The following is a 20,294-nucleotide window of genomic DNA, read 5'->3' as shown; positions in this document are numbered from 1 at the left end:
ATCGTAGTGATACACATATTCATAATATTGAAGCCAAAAGATGCAAAGTTAATAATGATAGTGCAACTTATTTGTGGCACTGCCGTTTAGGTCATATTGGTGTAAAGCGCATGAAGAAACTCCATGCTGATGGGCTTTTGGAATCACTTGATGCTTGCGAACCATGCCTCATGGGCAAGATGACTAAGACTCCGTTCTTCGGAACTATGGAGCGAGCAACAGATTTGTTGGAAATCATACATACAGATGTATGCGATCTGATGATTGTTGAGGCTCACGGTGGGTATCGTTATTTTCTGACCTTCACAGATGATTTGAGCAGATATGGGTATATCTACTTGATGAAACATAAGTCTGAAACATTTGAAAAGTTCATATAATTTCAGAGTGAAGTGGAAAATCATCGTAACAAGAAAATAAAGTTTCTATGATCTGATCATGGAGGATAATATTTGAGTTACGAGTTTGGTCTTCATTTGAAACAATGCGGAATAGTTTCGCAACTCACGCCACCTGGAACACCACAGCGTAATGGTGTGTCCGAACATCGTAACCGTACTTTATTAGATATGGTGCAATCTATGATGTCTCTTACCGATTTACCACTATCGTTTTGGGGTTATGCTCTAGAGATAGCTGCATTCACGTTAAATAAGGCACCATCTAAATCCGTTGAGACGACGCCTTATGAACTATGGTTTGGCAAGAAACCAAAGTTGTCGTTTCTTAAAATTTGGGGTTGCGATGCTTATGTGAAAAAGTTTCATCCTGATAAGCTCAAACCCAAATCGGAGAAATGTATCTTCATAGGATACCCAAAGGAGACAGTTGGGTACACCTTCTATCACAGATCCTAAGGCAAGATATTCATTGCTTATAATGGATCCTTTCTAGAGAAGGAGTTTCTCGCGAAAGAAGTGAGTGGGAGGAAAGTAGAACTTGATGAGGTAACTGTACCTGCTCCCTTATTGGAAAGTAGTTCCTCACAGAAATTTGTTCCTGTGACTCCTACACCAATTAGTGAGGAAGCTAATGATGATGATCATGTAACTTCAGATCAAGTTACTACCGAACCTCGTAGGTCAACCAGAGTGAGATCCGCACCAGAGTGGTACGGTAATCCTGTTCTGGAGGTCATGTTACTTGACCATGACGAACCTACGAACTATGAGGAAGCGATGATGAGCCCAGATTCCGCGAAATGGCTTGAGGCCATGAAATCTGAGATGGGATCCATGTATGAGAACAAAGTGTGGACTTTGGTTGACTTGCCCGATGATCGGCAAGCCATAGAAAATAAATGGATCTTCAAGAGGAAGACGGACGCTGATAGTAGTGTTACTATCTACAAAGCTAGACTTGTCGAAAAAGTTTTTTGACAAAGTTGAAGGTGTTGACTACGATGAGATTTTCTCACTCGTATCGATGCTTAAAGTCTGTCCGAATCATGTTAGCAATTGTCGCACTTTATGAAATCTGGCAAATGGATAACAAAACTGCAATCCTTAATGGATTTATTAAAGAAGAGTTGTATATGATGCAACCAGAAGGTTTTGTCAATCCTAAAGGTGCTAACAAAATGTGCAAGCTCCAGCGATCCATCTGTGGACTGGTGCAAGCATCTCAGAGTTGGAATATACGCCTTGATGAGTTTATTAAAGCATATAGTTTTATACAGACTTGCGGTGAAGCCTGTATTTACAAGAAAGTGAGTTGGAGCACTACAGCATTTTCTGATAAATATATGTGAATGACATATTGTTGATCGGAAATAATGTAGAATTTTCTGGAAAGCATAAAGAAGTATTTGAAAGGAGTTTTTCAAAGAAAGACCTCGGTGAAGCTGCTTACATATTGAGCATTTCTATAGAGATAGATCAAGACGCTTGATAAGTTTTTTCAATGAGTACATACCTTGACAAGATTTTGAAATAGTTCAAAATAGAACAGTCAAAGAAAGAGTTCTTGCCTGTGTTACAAGGTGTGAAATTGAGTAAGACTCAAAGCCCGACCACGGCAGAAGATAGAAAGAGAATGAAAGTCATTCCCTATGCCTCAGCCATAGGTTCTATAAAGTATGCCATGCTGTGTACCAGATCTATTGTATACCCTACCACTGAGTTTGGCAAGGGAGTACAATAGTGATCTAGGATTAGATCACTGGACAACGGTCAAAATTATCCTTAGTGGAATAAGGATATGTTTCTCGATTATGGAGGTGACAAAAGGTTCGTCGTAAAGGGTTACGTCGATGCAAGTTTTTGACACTGATCCAGATGACTCTAAGTCTCAATCTGGATACATATTGAAAGTGGGAGCTATTAGCTAGCGTAGCTCCATGCAGAGCATTGTAGACATAGAAATTTGCAAAATACATACGGATCTGAATATGGCAGACCCGTTGACTAAACTTCTCTCACAAGCAAAACATGATCACACCTTAGTACTCTTTGGGTGTTAATCACATAGCGATGTGAACTAGATTATTGACTCTAATAAACCCTTCGGGTGTTGGTCACATGACGATGTGAACTATGGGTGTTAATCACATGGTGATGTGAACTATTGATGTTAAATCACATGGCGACGTGATCTAGATTATTGACTCTAGTGCAAGTGGGAGACTGAAGGAAATATTCCCTAGAGGCAATAATAAAGTTATTATTTATTTCCTTATATCATGATAAATGTTTATTATTCATGCTAAAATTGTATTAACCGAAACATGATACATGTGTGAATACATAGACAAACAGAGTGTCACTAGTATGCCTCTACTTGACTAGCTCGTTGATCAAAGATGGTTATGTTTCCTAGCCATAGACAAAGAGTTGTCATTTGATTAATGGGATCACATCATTAGGAGAATGATGTGATTGACTTGACCCATTCCGTTAGCTTAGCACACGATCGTTTAGTATTCTGCTATTGCTTTCTTCATGACTTATACATGTTCCTATGACTATGAGATTATGCAACTCCCGTTTACCGGAGGAACACTTTGTGTGCTACCAAACGTCACAACGTAACTATGTGATTATAAAGGTGCTCTATAGGTGTCTCCGAAGGTACTTGTTGGGTTGGCGTATTTCGAGATTAAGATTTGTCACTCCGATTGTCGGAGAGGTATCTCTAGGCCCACTCGGTAATGCACATCACTATAAGCCTTGCAAGCATTGTAACTAATGAGTTAGTTGCGGGATGATGTATTACGGAAGGAGTAAAGAGACTTGCCGGTAACGAGATTGAATTAGGTATTGAGATACCGACGATCGAATCTCGGGCAAGTAACATACCGATGACAAAGGGAACAACATATGTTGTTATGCGATTTGACCGATAAAGATCTCCGTAGAATATGTGGGAGCCAATATGAGCATCCAGGTTCCGCTATTGGTTATTGACCGGAGACGTGTCTCGGTCATGTCTACATTGTTCTCGAACCCGTAGGGTCCGCACGCTTAAAGTTCGATGACGGTTATATTATGAGTTTATGTGTTTTGATGAACCGAAGGTAGTTCGGAGTCCCGGATGAGATCGGGGACATGACGAGGAGTCTCGAAATGGTCGAGACGTAAACATCGATATATTTGACGACTATATTCGGACATCGGAAAGGTTCCGAGTGATTCGGGTATTTTTCGGAGTACCGGAGAGTTACGGGAATTCTCCCGGGAGTATATGGGCCTTATTGGGCTTTAGGGGAAAGAGAGAGGAGTGGCTGCGCCCCCCCAAGGCCTAGTCCGAATTGGACTAGGGGGAGGGGCTGCACCCCCTCCTTCCTTCTCTTCTCTCTTCCCTTTCCTTGACTCCTACTCCTACTACTTGGAAGGCGGGGGGGGGGGGGGGGGGGAATCCTACTCCCAATGGGAGTAGGACTCCTCCTAGGGCGCGCCCTAGAGAGGGCCGGCCCTCCCCCTCCTCCACTCCTTTATATACGGGGAGGGGCGCACCCCTTGGAGACACAACAATTGATCATTGATCTCTTAGCCGTGTGCGGTGCCCCCCTCCACTAGAATCCACCTCGATAATATCGTAGCGGTGCTTAGGGGAAGCCCTGCGTCGGTAGAATATCATCATTGTCACCACGCCGTCGTGTTGACGAAACTCTCCCTCAAAGCTCGGCTGGATCGGAGTTCGAGGGACGTCATCGAGCTGAACGTGTGCTGAACTCGGAGGTGCCGTGCGTTCGGTACTTGATCGGTCGGATCGTGAAGACGTACGACTACATCAACCGCGTTGTGCTAACGCTTCTGCTTTCGGTTTACGAGGGTACGTGGACAACACTCTCCCCTCTCGTTGCTATGCATCACCATGATCCTGTGTGTGCCTAGGAATTTTTTTGAAATTACTACGTTCCCCAACAGGTGTAACTCCTCAAAGAGAATTTTGAATAGTTAAAGCTTTGGGTGTGGCTAGGTCTTAGTCGACTGAAAAGTCTCAGTTAAGTGATATAGTATATAAGAAAAAAGAAAAATTAAAAATAATTTTTTTATACGAATCTACATGCAAAATCAAAGGAAGATAGTATCGACTGAGACATAATGAAGTCTCAGTCAACTGAGACTTAGCAAAACTGTAATACTTTTTAAGGGTTCGGCTAGTGCTGCTCTAAAGCAATAACCCGTTTAGTGCAGATTAGATTATGGTTGGCCCTTTGGAAGCCTTCAAACAAGTTGGTCCTTGCCTCTTATTAATCATTTGGTTTGATTTTTGTGCAAAGTTGTACTCCCGTCCGTGACCGACAGATGCAATATTCAAATTAAAGCCAGCTTCACAATTTAGCAACAATCCAATACGTGTAGATCGTACTCCCTCCGTTCCAAAAAGATGACTCAATTTTGTGCTAACTTTAGTACAAAGTTGGGTCATCTGTTTTGGAACGGAGGGAGTAATATTCAAGGATAACATCAATCAGCAAGCAGGAACAAACGCCAACATGCACCCACTAATGCAGCGATCTTGTCATTAGTGCCATTTCAGCTACCGATCCAGATCAGACTCCCAATTGCCGTCGATCACATGCAAGTTCACGAGCAAGAGAACGCAAGCACGCTAATAATTCGCCAGCATGGCACCGATCTCCCCCCTATAAATACCAGACTCAAGCACCACCCTTAGGGCATCACAAGCACTTAGCAGTCCAGAGCTCCAGATCAAGCAGCTACTTGATCATTTGATCTGTGCTTAGTGATCACTCGGCAGCAATGGCAGGCAAGGCATCCATCGCGCTGTTCCTCGCCGTGAACCTGGTCGTGTTCTCCGTGGCCAGCGCGTGCGGGGGAAACTGCCCGACCCCGTCCACGCCCACCCCATCGACGCCCACCCCGACCCCGGGCTCGCTCGGCAGGTGCCCACGCGACGCGCTGAAGGTGGGCGCGTGTGTCAACGCGCTGAACCTGGTCAAGGTCCAGGTGGGCAGGCCGACCGCGTTGCCGTGCTGCCCGCTGCTGGATGGGCTCGTCGACCTGGAGGCGGCCCTGTGCCTCTGCACAGTGATCAACGCCAACGTCCTCAACATCGTCAAGCTCAACCTCCCCATCAACCTCAGCCTCATCCTCAACCACTGCGGCAAGAAAGCGCCCACCGGGTTCATGTGCTAAGCGATCTAGCAAGGCGTGCCATGCAGCCCACGCATGCGTTGGCTGCATGCGGCCATGCGGATTAGTGGTGCGAGAGGGGCATTATCTCATTATTCTGCTCGATCAGTCGTTTTGTTTCAGCCGGTTACGTTGTTTGTTTGGTTTTGCTACTTGACGTGCTAGCCACAAGTCTGCATATGCATGCATGCTACGGAGAGTACGTATGTAGACTGTTTAATCATTTTTAATGTTCTTTTTATTGTTAATCTCTTTCTTTCTTTCTTGGCGAGTTCTTTCATGGCTTATGGCTTGTATTCGTTTTGTACGATCTGCATGATGAATAAAGTTTTTCCTTACTACGTGCTTCCGGTGGGAGCTGTAATACTGTTTGGTGATTTGCCAAATTGGCTTTGGTCAATGCTGGACGAAGGTTTCCCTCATACAAAAAGTGGTGGACGAAGGTTCTGACCAGAAGTATACGAAAATCCTATATCTAAGAAAGGAACCTACGAAAATTGACCAATGTGATCATGTGTCCAACTCTCACCAATCTCTCCCCCTGAATTTCAGGGTGGGCCTCCCTTCCCTCTAATCAAAATTTGCCAGCTAATCCCGTATGTAACTCTTCCTAACTATTATTCGTAGGTGTTGCAAATGGGTAGTTGAATACTTGAACTTAAAAGTTAACAATGTAGTTGAACTTAAAAGTTAACAAACCATATGGTGGGACTCGGTGGCGGCAATATTCGCAGAATGTTTGGACACTAGTACTTCAATAGGGAAGGTCGTTCATAAGCATTGTTATAGATCTTGTAATCAAGTGGCTCATATGCTAGCTCATATTAGTTACTGTAATAAGACTTCATTTAGTTGGTTGGATAAGCCCCCTGACTTTATTGTCAGTAAGCTCGTAGACGATGTAAACATTATTTAAGTTTTAATAAAGCTAGCGATAATGGCCTTCCCTAAAAAAACAACGTTTGATTTGCGCCTAGCAATAGTGTACATTTGGCATTTAAAACACCAAAATAGTACTCCCTTGTTCCCAAAATATACGGCGCAATTGACTTTTTATGCTCTTCGACGCAAAACTTTGACTATGATTTTCACCTAGTATGTCTACTGAGTTAGTATAAAGATATGTACTACTCCCTCCGTCTGAAAATAAGTGTCTCAATCTTAGTACAACTTTATACTAGAGTTAGTACAAAGTTGAGACACTAACTTTAGGATGGAGGGAGTATAAAACTATTTTGCAAGACAAATATGATGATATATACCATTTATACATGATAAATCCATATAATTGTGTATATGTTAGTAGTCAAAATTGTGCATTAAAGAACGTGCAAAGTTAAGCACGCCTTATATTTTGGGAAGGAGAGCGTATATTCAATATAGAAAAGTACTAAAGGGAAATTAAGAAGAAAAAAGAGATTTTTCCTTCAAACTGGATGTTTTTCCTTCGAAACCCTCATACTTCGCGAGAGACTGTTCAGTTTCTATACGAAGTGCATCAACTTTTTCCAGTAACACTCATAAATTTTTATCCCACCCTATATGGGTCAAATAATGACACCATACCAAGTTCCATTCTTTTCAGACCTCATTTGCATATTTTCAATATTCAAAAGAATTATACGCATTTTATGGTTGGAAATTAATTTAATGCTTTAGAAGAATCATGTTAACCCAGAATAGTAATATGAGCAGGTGACTTTGATGCAGAGCATCCCACAATCATCCCCATGGATGCATCTACACCTCCAACGACACCACTTGGACCAATGACAAGAGCCCGAGCGAAGGCTATCAAAGATAAGGTGAACTCGCTCCTTTCCGAACTACCACTTTCTATGCATGAGACATGGCTGCTACCTCAAGCGGAAACACTACGTGTGATCAGGTACTTGGAGGAAAGCCAAGGAACATCTACATCCAATGGACAAGACGGCGAGGACACCAAGCGCGAAGGACAAGAAGAAGAGCTGCCACGGAAGCTACAGGCTCTGGACGACCGGTCCATCCCGGATGTCCGACCCCTGGAGGCCACAACAGCCCAAGGAACTCAGGCCTGCAAACGCTACAGCGGCCGGACGTCCGACCAGGACCGGACGTCCAACAACTACCAGGCTCCGGACGACCGATCCCCTCCGGACGACCGACGGTACGCCAACAGAAGGAAATTAGCGGAAATCCGAGGAAGACCGGACGACCGGCGACCGGACGACCGGACACCTACGGACGTCCGAAGCCATGGCAACAGAACCTAAACTACGGATATCCGAAGAACTACGGACGTCCGGACCCCCGCGAGCCTCCGGACGACCGGCGCCTCACGGACGACCGGACCCTGGCTGCGTCCAGTTTTGGGCCGAAGCCCATGTACCCCTCCACTTCGCCCCTCTTTTGCACTAAGACTATAAATAGAACTCTCCCCCTCCTAGTTAGGTTAGCATTGGTTTAGCTCATACTTGAGATAGAGCTTTGCTCATCGCGTATGGATCTACTCCTCGAGAGAGACCGCGGCCCCTCTTCGGAGAAGATCCACGTTGGATTCAAGACCCCTCACGGGAAGATCCCCTCGCGGATTCAAGACCTCCTCACGAAGAAGAACCGGTTACCTTTGTATCGTCCTTTGTTGACTTTGGATCTTTTATCTCCTCTTGTGTTCCGAGGATCTAGCACATGTGTGACTATATCTTGTTGGTTTGAGAGTTCCTCTTGTGTTTTCCCTTGTGATTCCCCGTGTGTTCTTCGTGTTCTTAGTTGGGATCCGCTCCTTTTGTGGAAGATCGGCCGTATAGGGTTCCACCCTACATCATCTCGGTATCATGAGCCACGTTGATCACGATTTCGGAGCCTCCCCTCTTCGTTTTCTAGCTTGATTTTGTTGTGTTCTTCCCTAATTCGAAAATTCCCCACAAAAATAGCCCCAAATTTCTTTATGATTTGTTGGTGTGATGAAGTTTTGTTGGATTTGATCCATGGATTTGCTTTGCCTTGAGTGGATCTAGCTTTCCCCCATCATCTCCACCTTTTTCATCCACAAAATCGCCCGGATTTGACCAGTTTCGCCACTTCCACCACGAACCCTAGCAGTTCATCCCGTGCCCGAAATCGCCCAGGCACCGGACGTCCGACATCCTCCGGACGTCCGACGACCGGAAGACCGTAAAACCCCGGACGTCCGTAATACCCTGACGAAACTGAATTTTCCCAAAAGTTTTTTTAGCCACATCCACCACTTCTGCATACAACTTCCTATACCACCACAACTTCCGCATAACACCACCATAGCTTTTCTGCTACCCAACTCTGACGATTTTGACACGTTTTGGTCCTGGAGAATTTGAGTTGTGGTAACCGTGTCCTTTTTTGTTTCGGCTATCTAGGTACGGTTCGACATCGACATCACCGCCGCTCATCTTCGCCACGGACTCGTCATCATCGGTAACCTTATCTGGGTATCGTGATATCATCATACATTCTCTCAATTGCATTGATAACCGCATAGCCTTCCTTTTCGCGTAGCTTACCCATCGAGACTAGCCTTTGAGTATTGCCGGCAACGTGACTTGTGCACATTAGTGATCATATACCCATAGCATACATACCATATCATCGTGGTGCATATCTTGGTATCATCTCTTGTGTCACAAAGTTGTCATCGCATACACAATTGCTATCTTGGTTCGTGAAACATTGCATGAGAAAAGAGCTCACACACAAAGAGCCAAACAAGCTTTTAAGCAAACGGGAAAGATAAGCAAAGAGCTTATAAGCAAGAATCATAGCATCATACAACATTAAGATTGTCATACTCGATCATCTTGGATCATATCACCGAAATACCATACATATAGCATACTTGGGATAGAAGTCGTTGCATTTTGCTTAGTAGGTTGTGCACAAGTTCGTATCCGCCTATTGTGCAGTCGTGCTAGCGTCTCTCTAGTGTTGTGCAACACGAGCATCTTTGTGGATTCCACATTTTGGCTCACCCTTGGTTGCACGACCCCACTTATCTATTTGCGTGTGCGTTTCCGTGTACCTTATCTTGCTATTGGTCTACTTGTTGCATTTGCAAATTTGTGAATCTTTTCCAACATTATTGAAGCTCACTAACAATTGCATCAAATTTTGTGCTACCATCCTAACCAAGCTCCACCATAAGGTTTTACTGTGTAGGTGTGAGAAACCGACAAGAATTGGTACCAATTGTGCTATTTCCTTGTTACACATTGGAGTGATCTTTGATCCATCTTCAACATCGGTCAAGGTACATTTGGTATTGGTTCTTCTCTTTCTCCCACTCACATATATTTGTTTGGAATGATGGATAGGCCAAGTAACTCTACCAACCCACTCTTCTTGGAGCAAGACGACGACATGTCATCATATGTCACGAAGAGCCACTCTTTGGTGCACAACGAGCTTTGCATCAAGAGCAACAAGCAATGAGCGACCGCATCGACCATCTTGCCACCGACTTGCGACTCTCCGAGCAACGTACAAGAGACTACTTCGACCACAAGATCGATGAACAAAAGCAAGAGAGCAATGCAAGAATGGACGAGATTCGTGCCTTGTTGGTCAACCGCTCTTCTACCTCGTCATCCTACTCAAGACGGAGCCGCTCAAGTCGACACTCCGACGACACTATCTCCGGCTCAAGTACCCCGACATCGAACACTCTTCGTCGTGCCGCGCGTCAAGCAAACCGCAATCCTCTACACGACAACAACTCTCAAGAGAAAGTTCGAGCACAAGAACATCAACACCGTCAAAACCAAGCAACTTCCGCGCAAGCACAAGAACAGCAACGCCAACGCCAACAAGAAGAGGAGCAAGCGCGACAACACCAAGATGCACAAGATGCCGAGGCACAACGTCAAGAACAACAACTACGTGAAGCTCAAGCACTTGAGGCGCAACAAGCCCCCCGAGATTCAAGTAGAGACGTTGCCACGCGCAACTGGCAAGCTCGTGAACAAGAAGAAGCACTTCGTGATGAAGTTCAAGAACGAATTTATGAAGCACCTGGACATCATCAAGCTCCTCAAGCTCCTCATCAAGCTCGACAAGTTCCTCCACAAGCTCGACAAGTACCCCAAGTTCAACAAGAACATGATGACTATGGAGAGTCTCCACGCCAAGAGCAAAATGAGGTTGACAACCCTCCACATCAAGGGCGTCATCATCCCCGACCCCAACACAATGAAGAGCAACGATACGGCAAGCTAAAGTTCACCATGCCCAAGTTCACCGGAAGCAATGACCCCGAAGAGTACATCTCATGGGCATTGAAGGTTGACAAAATCTTCCGCTTGCACAACTATGACTAAGAGAAGAAGATCGCGATGGCATCCCTTGAGGTCCAAGACTACGTACTCATTTGGTGGGAACAAGTCATTGAGTGCCGAGAGGCCAAAGGTGAACCACCCATCACTACTTGGGCGCAAATGAAGGATGTCATGAGAGCATGATTCGTGACTACCTACTACAACCGCGACCTCTTCAAGAAACTCCAACTACTCAAGCAAGGAACCAAGAGCGTTGAAGAGTACTACAAGGAAATGGAGATTGCCATGATACGAGCCAATGTCACGAAAGATGATGATTAAACCATGGCACGTTTATTGAATGGACTCAATCATCCTATCAAGAAGATTTCCGACTTCCACCCATACTCGAACCTCATCGAGCTAGTGCACCAAGCTACCAAAGCGGAACGACAAGTGCAAGATGACTTCAAGTACGCCAAGTACTCATCCAAGTCCTATGGCTTCTCCAACAATCAAGCTTCAACGACTCCAACACCTTCAACCTCCACCAAGCCATCTACGAGCAACGGCAACAAGTCAAGTTACAAGAAAACTTCGACAAACTCAAGTCGTCTTCCTACTACAAGCAACTTCAAGCCAAAAGCTTCATCATCATCTACCCCAACCGATGAGACCATCAAGACGAGTTCCTTCAAATGCTTCACATGCGGAGGCCGAGGCCACAAGTCCTTTGAGTGTACAAACAAGCGCACCATGATCCTCAACGACGACGGAACCTACGAATCCATGAGTGAAGAGGAGATGGAAGCCCTTGAGCAAGTGGCCATGCACCGGCGCGTGAATGAAGATGAAGATGATCAAGTCTTTTGCGACGAAGATTCGAGCCCCGCTCTCGTTGTCTCCAAGGTCTTGACTCTTCAACATCAACAAGAAGAAGACCAAAGATGCCATATCTTCCACACAAAAGCCAGCATCAATGGAAGGTCCGTCAAGGTCATCATCGGTGGAGGGAGTTGCCATAACTTAGCAAGTGAAGAACTATGCTCCAAGCTCAACTTGGTTAAGATGAAGCACCCGCACCCTTACAAAGTTCAATGGCTAAGCGACAATGGTACCATCCAAGTCAACCATAGGGTACAAGTCTCTTTCAAGATCGGAGCTTACGAAGACACTTTGGAGTGTGATGTCCTTCCGATGACCGTTTGCCACCTCCTTCTTGGACGGCCATGGCAATTTGATCGAGGTGTCATCCACAACGGACGCACAAGCCACTATAGCTTCAAGATGAAAGGAAGGGAGTTTGTGCTACGACCTATGTCTCTAAGCCAAGTGCTCGCCGACAAGCAAGCCACCCATCATGGAGAGAATAGTGAGAGAGCGAACCACCAAAAAGAGAGTGAGAGCCACAAGCCAAAATTGAGTGCCTCCACGATGAGCGACAAGAAAAACTTAGTTCTATTTGCCAACAAACGTGAGATGAGAGAAGTGTGTGCGAACCCATCAAGTGTCCTACACTATGTCCTATTGTGCAAGGACGAGGCACCAAAAACTAACACCCCTCACAATCTACCTTTGGTGTTATCTTCTATATTGCAGGAATTCCAAGATGTTTTCCCCGATGAGCTACCTCCGGGTCTACCTCCACTACGAGGCATCGAGCACCGCATTGACCTCATCCCCGGAGCACCTCTTCCAAACAAGGCCCCATACCGCGTCAACCCCGAAGAAACCAAAGAAATACAAAGGCAAGTAAAGCATCTCATAGATCATGGACATGTGCGTGAAAGTTTGAGTCCTTGTGCTGTACCGGTCATTCTTGTGCCAAAAAGAGACGGTAGCTTTCGCATGTGTTCCGATTGTAGACCTATCAATGCTATCACCGTTCGCTATAGGTACCTGATTCAACATCTTGATGATATGCTTGATGAGCTTAGCGGTGCCACTATTTTTTCCAAAATTGATCTTAAAAGTGGTTACTATCACTACAAAAAAAAGACACATCCGTGACATTTTGGGCCGAACGAAAATCTTTTCTGTCATACTTATGACACTTCTATGACGATAATTGTGACAAAACCCGGTATCATCATAGATGTGGTGGGGTCCTACTTCTATGACAAAAAATCATGACAGAAAATGGGCTTTTCGTCCTGGGTGGGCCGGAGATGCAGCTGCATGACATTCTTTGGGCCGTCCATGACGGAAAAAACCATGGTAGAAGCGAGGGCGCGGAAAATATCGGGGAGTCCCCGGTTACGGTGGGTGGTCGGGGGCCGAGCGATGCGCGTTTCTCTCGTACGTACGCACGTGTGTGCGAGGCGTTGGGCTCTAACTGAACCCGAGCGAGGCGTTGGGCTCTAACTGAACCCGAGCGATTGCACTGCAGGCTACGTGTTACTGAACCCGAGCGATCGATCGATGGCTGTTAACTGAACCCGACTGAGCGATTCCTTCGCTACTGGTGCTAACTAAAGCCGATCGATGCTGCCTCTGGATGAACAGTGAGCGTTTCCTCCGTTTTGCGGTACGCCAGACCCCTCCCGATGAACAGGATCCCGTTTCGAACATGGCCGATCGAACACAAGGCCGTTTCCTCCGTTCTGCGGTACGCCAGGCCTCGTTTCCATCGGCTGTTCCGTCCAAGGCCTCCTGATGAACACGACGACGCATTTCGTTCCGACCCAGCCGGTTGGCTCCCCATGAACAAGACGACGACGTTGTTTCTCCGTTCCGACCCAGCCATGTACATGAGCCCTGGCCGTACGTATGCGCAAGTAGGCGTTCGAGATCCTGCCCGTATGTACGTACGTGGCCGTATTTTCTTTCTTGCACACTGGCCGCTGTACGTACGTGTACATGCTACGTGCGCGCCTCTACTACGACACGTGCGCTCCTCTACATCGACCAGTATGTACGTACACGTTCGCGACCAGAATGACAACGCTACGTATGCTTCGACCAGGTGGGTCCCGACTGTCAGGCACTTCCTTGCGTGCGAAGATGTAGCTGGTGGGTCCCAGCAGTTAGGGGGGTGAATCGTTCTTTTTTGTTTTTGCCCGAACGCACTTCCTAGCGTGCGAAGATGTAGCTGGTGGGTCCCAGCAGTCAGGGGGAAATGTTTTTTTCATGAAATACGGTGGCCCGTCCGGTGGGTCCCCGCTGTCAGGTGGAGGAATAATTATTTTGCGCGTAATAAGGAGGCACTTCCTTGCTGCGGCCGTGGACCCAGCTGTCAGCCTCTCCACGTACAGTCCACGTCCGATGGAAGCCGTTCCTTGACAACGTTGACCACGCCGCGCCGAGAGCACCAGGGCGGTGGACGACGGCGAGGCCTAGGAAGGGGACGACGCAGAGCCGGGGAAGACGCGGCAGTGGAAGCCCACGCGGAGAGGAGTACAAGGGTTCACTGGTTCGGCTGCGGTGTGAGGCTGCCATCGCCGCAGGGCCTGGCTAGCGGTGGGAATAGTAGGGGGTGGTGAGGCCTCCGCGGCAGCACAGCCGGCTACGGGAGGCAGGAGCATGCGGCACGACCGACGCTGCTTTGGGCGGCTGGAGCAAGAAGACCAGAGGTTGAAGAAGCACTAAGGCCGTTGGATGGACATCGTACGGTCACTGGAGCTAGAATCGTTCATATTGACTAAGTTGACAAAGCCCACCGTCCCCGTCAACTTAGTAGGCCCACAAGTCAGCCTCCCACTGTGGTGGGACCCAGCTGGTAGGGGTATTCATTTTTTTGTGCGCAATAAGGAGGCACTTCCTTGCGTGTGAAGATATAGTTGGTGGGTCCGACCTGTCAGCGGAGGGAACGTTTTTTTCGTGAAGTACAGAGGCCCTTCTGGCGGGTCCCAGATGTCAGGTGGAGGAATCATTATTTTGCGCGTAATAAGGAGGCATTTCCTTGTGTGCGGCCGTGGACCCAGCTGTCAGCCCCTCCACGTACAGTCCACTTCCGATGGATGTCGTTCGTTGACCATGTTGACCATGCCGCGCCGAGAGCACCAGGGCGGTGGACGACGGCGAGGCCTAGGAAGGGAATGACACAGAGCCTGGGAAGACACGGCAGTGGCTACCCACGGGGTGGAGAGTACGAGGGATAGACATGCCAGGGATGCGAGTATATGATGGGGCCGTGAGGCCTGCCCGGCAGCACAGCCGGCCACGGGAGGCGGGAGCAGGCGGTTCTGACGGCGCTGGTTTGGGCAGCTGGGGCAGGAAGATCAGAGACTGAAGAAGCACGATTGCCGTTAGATTGACATCTAACGGTCTGACGCTGGTAGAGTCGATTGTTGACTAAGTTTCTTTTTTGATAAACCTTGTGTACGCATGAACTTAGTAGGTCCATAAGTCAGCCTCCAAATCTGTGGCAGACAACATAGAGCCCATTTGCTATTTTTTAATAATTCACAGCCCATTTGCTAATTCTTAAGTAATTTATGACAGCCCATTTTCTGTCCAGGACCACGGTCAAAAAGTTCAACCTTATTTTGCGTATTTCGGTGGAGTCCGAACTTTTGTAATCCCGAAATGATAAACATTTTTTAAGAACTTATTGATTTGCCAAAAAAAATCGTTTTGTTTTTGTAAGCAAATAAGACGTGGGACAATTGAGTTGGTTTATAAGGGAAAACCAGTGGTAAAAAAAATCAGCGCTGGGAGGGAAAACAACAACAAAAATAAGGATGTAAATATGAAAAGTGAATTTTATGTATTTTAAATATAATGATACGTGTATAGGAACTAGTAAAACTATAGGTAGAGATTAGAAAACCGATGTAGGACATGCGTTTCAAGAGGAAAATAGAAATGGGTTGTGTGTTTGATTCAGTAAAAAAAAGTTCCTACGGATGTTGTAAGACAAAATATAACTAACGCTGGCGGGCCAGAGGCCAGTAGATACCTGCTGGATCTTTGTGCCCTGTTGTCGTCATGGGCTGGGCCTGTTAAAAACAAAACCAAGCCTGGACAGTCTACAGCCCAGTTGAAACTTGCTCGACCTGAAAAAACAATATACGTGCTCAATAAACGAGAGAATTCTGCAAGTACAGACTGATAACTGGGATGCAACAGGGATATTGTTTTTTCATCGTGATAATAAGAGCATGCACTTGTTTCAAAAAATTTGGAGAACCGGGAATTCGAACGGCAGGTGCTTATGCTACCCATCAAATAAAAATCAGGTGCCTGAAAATTCGTTTTGAAACAAATGAATCAGCTTTATATCCACGTCGACCCTCGGCATGATGGTTGTAAGCAAATGCCAAGTTCATACCAAAAGATCGTTAACAACAATACCAACTTGCGGACGACAAGGTAGTACAAGTAACAATACCAAACTAATTTATAATCTTTTTACTCCTGGCCCTAGTGCTCGTCTGGTAGAAAATCTTGCAGAGGACTAGCTCCTGCTCCTTCTCTTGCTCCAGGTCCCCGAGGTGGTACTGTTGCATCACCCAGTTGGTCCTCTGCTGGTCAAAGTTCTTGTTGGTGTGCAGCACCAGAACCTTTTTGCTGCTCATCTACCGGCCGTTGACCATCACCGGCAAGGTATTGCCGGTGTTGTGCCACATCGCGTGCATGCCGCACTCCGACTGTATCTTGTGACGCGTCCACGTGCCCCTTTTGAACGCCCTGGAATTGCGCTGGAAGAACTGCTTGCTTAGGCCACTCAGTGTGATACCTGTAGTATTGTCGAATACAGGTTTTAGTGTACGTAGTTGGCATTTTCATAACATCTTTGGCATGTTGCAGTCACTTGTTTCACTTTTTATTAACTGTCAAATTGTAATTGCTTCACCAGGTCCGCGTCTAAAAAGAAAAATAGAGCTATAAACAAAGGAATATGTTTGTGCAAGTAGACGGCCGATCGCTGTCTTACCTGGAAATTTCTCAGGATGGGTGTAGCATATGCCGTGCTCGCTGTCGATGGTTGGTATGAACAAATCGATGAGAGGGTGAGATCTTGCGCTGTCAGCACTCACTTTGGCCTCACAGTGCTCGATCAGCTCCTGATCCGTGGGATCGAACTTGACGCCAACCGGCAGCACCGGCCAATCCTTCTTCGACTTGCATGGGTTTATTCTATGTAACACCCCGGATGTAACTTTCCATATTTGTAACTCCGACTCTTGCCATTTTCGGCTATGCGTTATGATATTCCCTCCGTGGTCGGGTTTTGTTTTTCGTTTTGCTTTTGTTCATGTCATGCATACCATATCATGTCATCATGTGCATTGCATTTGCATACGTGTTCGTCTCATGCATCCGAGCATTTTCCCCGTTGTCCGTTTTGCAATCCAGCGTTCCTATCTCCTCCGGTGCACCCCTCTTGTTTTCTTTCGTGTGCGAGTGTCAAACATTCTCGGAATGGACCGAGGCTTGTCAAGTGGCCTTATTATACCACCCGGAGACCACCGGTCAAGTTTCGTTCCATTTGGAGGTCGTTTGGTACTCCAACGGTTAACCGGGCATCCGCAAAGTCCATTTGAGTGTCCAGCAAAACCCCCCCTCAAAACCAGCCCAAAACCCACCAAACTCTTTTCCATGCTCTAGGTCGTTCGATCACGATCGTGTGGGCGAAAACCGCACCTCATTTGGAGTCTCCTAGCTCCCTCTACCTATTTATATGTGAACGTCCCGAAAAACGCACGCAGACAAACCCTAACCCTCGTCCCTCTCCGCCGCCGGACACGTCCGGGCGGAGCCGGACGCGTCCATCTCCACCGCCGACGCCACATGGCACGCCGCCGCGCCCCGCACCGCCGCGGCCCGCAGGCCCATCCGCGGCCCCCGCCGCCCGCGCCTGGGCCCGCTCCTCCCTCCACCGCGCGCGCCTCCCGCTGGCCGGCGTCCGCCGCCTCCTCGCCGCTCCGGCGAGCCCGAGCTCGCCGGCGCCCGCGCCGCCCGGCCTGGCCCTCGCCGCCGGCGCCTCCCCACCGCGCCTGCCGGGCCCGCCGTCCTCTCCTTCTTCGGCCGCCTCCTCGTCGCCCCTCCTCCTCGTCTCCGGCCACCGCCCCGTCGAAGCTCGGCCAAGCCCTCGATCGGATCTGGTGAGGAAGAGAACGAAGTTGACTTTCCCCCGTCCTCCGTTTTTTCCAAGTCATTGATTTCTTACAGCAAGTGCTCATGTTCCTCAGTGCGTAACTTCTTGCATGTAGCTCCGATTTGCGCATGTAATATGTCAAATTGTTCGTCTCGTGATGATCTTCATTTTGTTCAATTGCACCATGTTCATTAGAGGTCATCTTGATGCCCAAATCTCTATTGCAATAGGGCTAGTTGCTGTTATCTGCTGATTCTTATCAGAACTTGGAGATTTGTCATTTTTGTATCTTTAAATCTGTGCATCTTATGGGCATGAGCTCTACATGTGTTTTGTTGCATGCCATGCCATATTTCCAGTGGTGTATTCCATGTGTTTTTGTGATCTCTGTGATGACTAGCACAAGCATGCAAAGTAGGCTCCGTAATGTTTCTGATTTCAGGGACTTGGTGATTTCTCTAAGTCCTTGTGTGCTGTTATTTTGTTGCCATGTAAACTTGATGCTACAGAGAGATCCGTGCATATTTTGGAGATGTTCAGTAAGGATGTTTTGTAGCTATAGTTGTAATTCATCCATTCCGTCCCTTGTTTGCAATTATGGAGTACCATAGCATGACCAAATCTTGCTCTACCTTTGCTATAAAATATTTCTGGCAGATTGTTTACGTGTTATTCAATTTTGCCAAGCTTATTGTAGTTGATCCATACATGCTATGCTTTTGTTCTTGCCATGAGTAGCTTCATAAACATGCCATCTTGCTGTAGATATGCTTGCTTTATCATGCGTTGCTCTCTAGTGAGTGCATCAAGCTCACAAAGAGGCCTACATATTATTGTTTCTGCCATGATCTGTTTTCTGCCGTCTGAAACCTGATAACGAAACTTGCTATGTTTACGTGCTTGCCATCATATCTTCTGATCCTTTTTGGCTTATGGTCAGTAAGGGACTTTTGTCATATGCATTTAGTAGAAAACTTCCATGCCTTGTTTTTCTATGTTAATTTCCTTTAGCATGTTGATTTCGTGCTCTGTATATTGCTACCTGATGCCGTTTTCTGCCATGTCCAGTATTTCACCAAGTCTGTGAACCTGTTATCTTTTGCACTTTTGCCATGCTTGTTTGAGCTCGATATGTTATGATCTAGCCGTAGCTCAGTGTTCATCTTTTATCAAGCATCACCTGTAAATTACTCCCATATACTTTGTTGCTATGTTGGAGTGCTGTAGAATTGTTGTTTGTTGTATTTTAAGTGCTATCATGCTGTTAATCGCAGATTCGTGTCATTCTTGTTTTGCTTGCTATTTGCAAACCGTGCATCCGTTTCTGGTGATCTTTATATCGATTTCGACCGAAATCATCTCATCTTTCCAGTGGCATGATTGGTTTGCCAAGTTACTGCCTTGTTCATCTTTTTCCTTCCGGAGCACGCATATGCATCGCATATCATATCTTGCATAATCATACATGTTTTGCATCATTTTGCTTGTGCATTTCTCGTGGTTGATTGTGGTTCCGTTTGTTTGTGTTCTTGTCTTGGGTAGAGCTAGGAGACGAGTTCGTGAACGAGGAACCTGTTGAGTACGCTTACGAGGATCAAGCTTTCGACAACTCTGAGAACCTTGCAGGCAAGATGACCACCCCTCGAAATCACTTCTATCTTTGCTTTGCTAGTTGTTCGCTCTATTGCCATGCTGCGCTACCTATCACTTGCTATATCATGTCTCCCATTTTGCCATGTCAGCCTCTAACCATCCTTTCCTAGCAAACCGTTGTTTGGCTAAGTTACCGCTTTTGCTCAGCCCTTCGTATAGCGTTGCTAGTTGCAGGTGAAGTTGAAGTTTGTTCCATGTTGGAACATGGATATGTTGGGATATCACAATATTTCTTATTTAATTAATGCATCTATATATTTTGGTAAAGGGTGGAAGGCTCGGCCTTATGCCTGGTGTTTTGTTCCACTCTTGCCGCCCTAGTTACTGATATACCGGGATTATGTTCCTTGAGTTTGCGTTCCTTACACGGTCGGGTGATTTATGGGACCCCCTTGACAGTTCGCCTTGAATAAAACTCCTCCAGCAAGGCCCAACCTTGGTTTTACCATTTGCCACCTAAGCCTTTTTCCCCCAGGTTTTCTAGAGCCTGAGGGTCATCTTTATTTTAAACCCCCGGGCCAGTGTTCCTCTGAGTGCTGGTCCAAAATAGAGCCCTTTGCAGCGCCACCTTGAGGAAACTCGAGGATTGGTTTTAGTTGTACGGACTGCTCATCTGGTGTGCCCTGAGAATGAGATATGTGCAGCTCCTATCGGGATTTGGCGGCACATTCGGGCGGCTTTGCTGGTCTTGTTTTACCATTGTCGAAATGTCTTGTAAATCGGGATTCCGAG

General features: G+C 46.6%; 1 protein-coding gene across 1 annotated transcript; it reads left to right on the top strand.

Moving 5' to 3' along the window:
- Positions 1-5,130: 5,130 nt before the first annotated feature.
- LOC123049767 (14 kDa proline-rich protein DC2.15) lies at positions 5,131-5,941 on the top strand. Its single transcript, XM_044472643.1, has one exon. It carries the CDS (start codon positions 5,208-5,210, stop codon positions 5,601-5,603), a length of 396 nt encoding a protein of 131 aa, XP_044328578.1. The 5' UTR covers positions 5,131-5,207; the 3' UTR covers positions 5,604-5,941.
- Positions 5,942-20,294: the final 14,353 nt, after the last annotated feature.

The sequence above is a fragment of the Triticum aestivum genome, chromosome 2D (genome assembly GCF_018294505.1).
Source record: "Triticum aestivum cultivar Chinese Spring chromosome 2D, IWGSC CS RefSeq v2.1, whole genome shotgun sequence".
Taxonomy (NCBI): Eukaryota; Viridiplantae; Streptophyta; class Magnoliopsida; order Poales; family Poaceae; genus Triticum; species Triticum aestivum.
This window is presented reverse-complemented; position numbering and strand designations above follow the sequence as displayed.

Excerpts from the sequence above, each read along its gene's own strand:
- LOC123049767 (XM_044472643.1), top strand. The coding sequence starts at position 5,208 with ATGGCAGGCAAGGCATCCATCGCGCTGTTCCTCGCCGTGAACCTGGTC.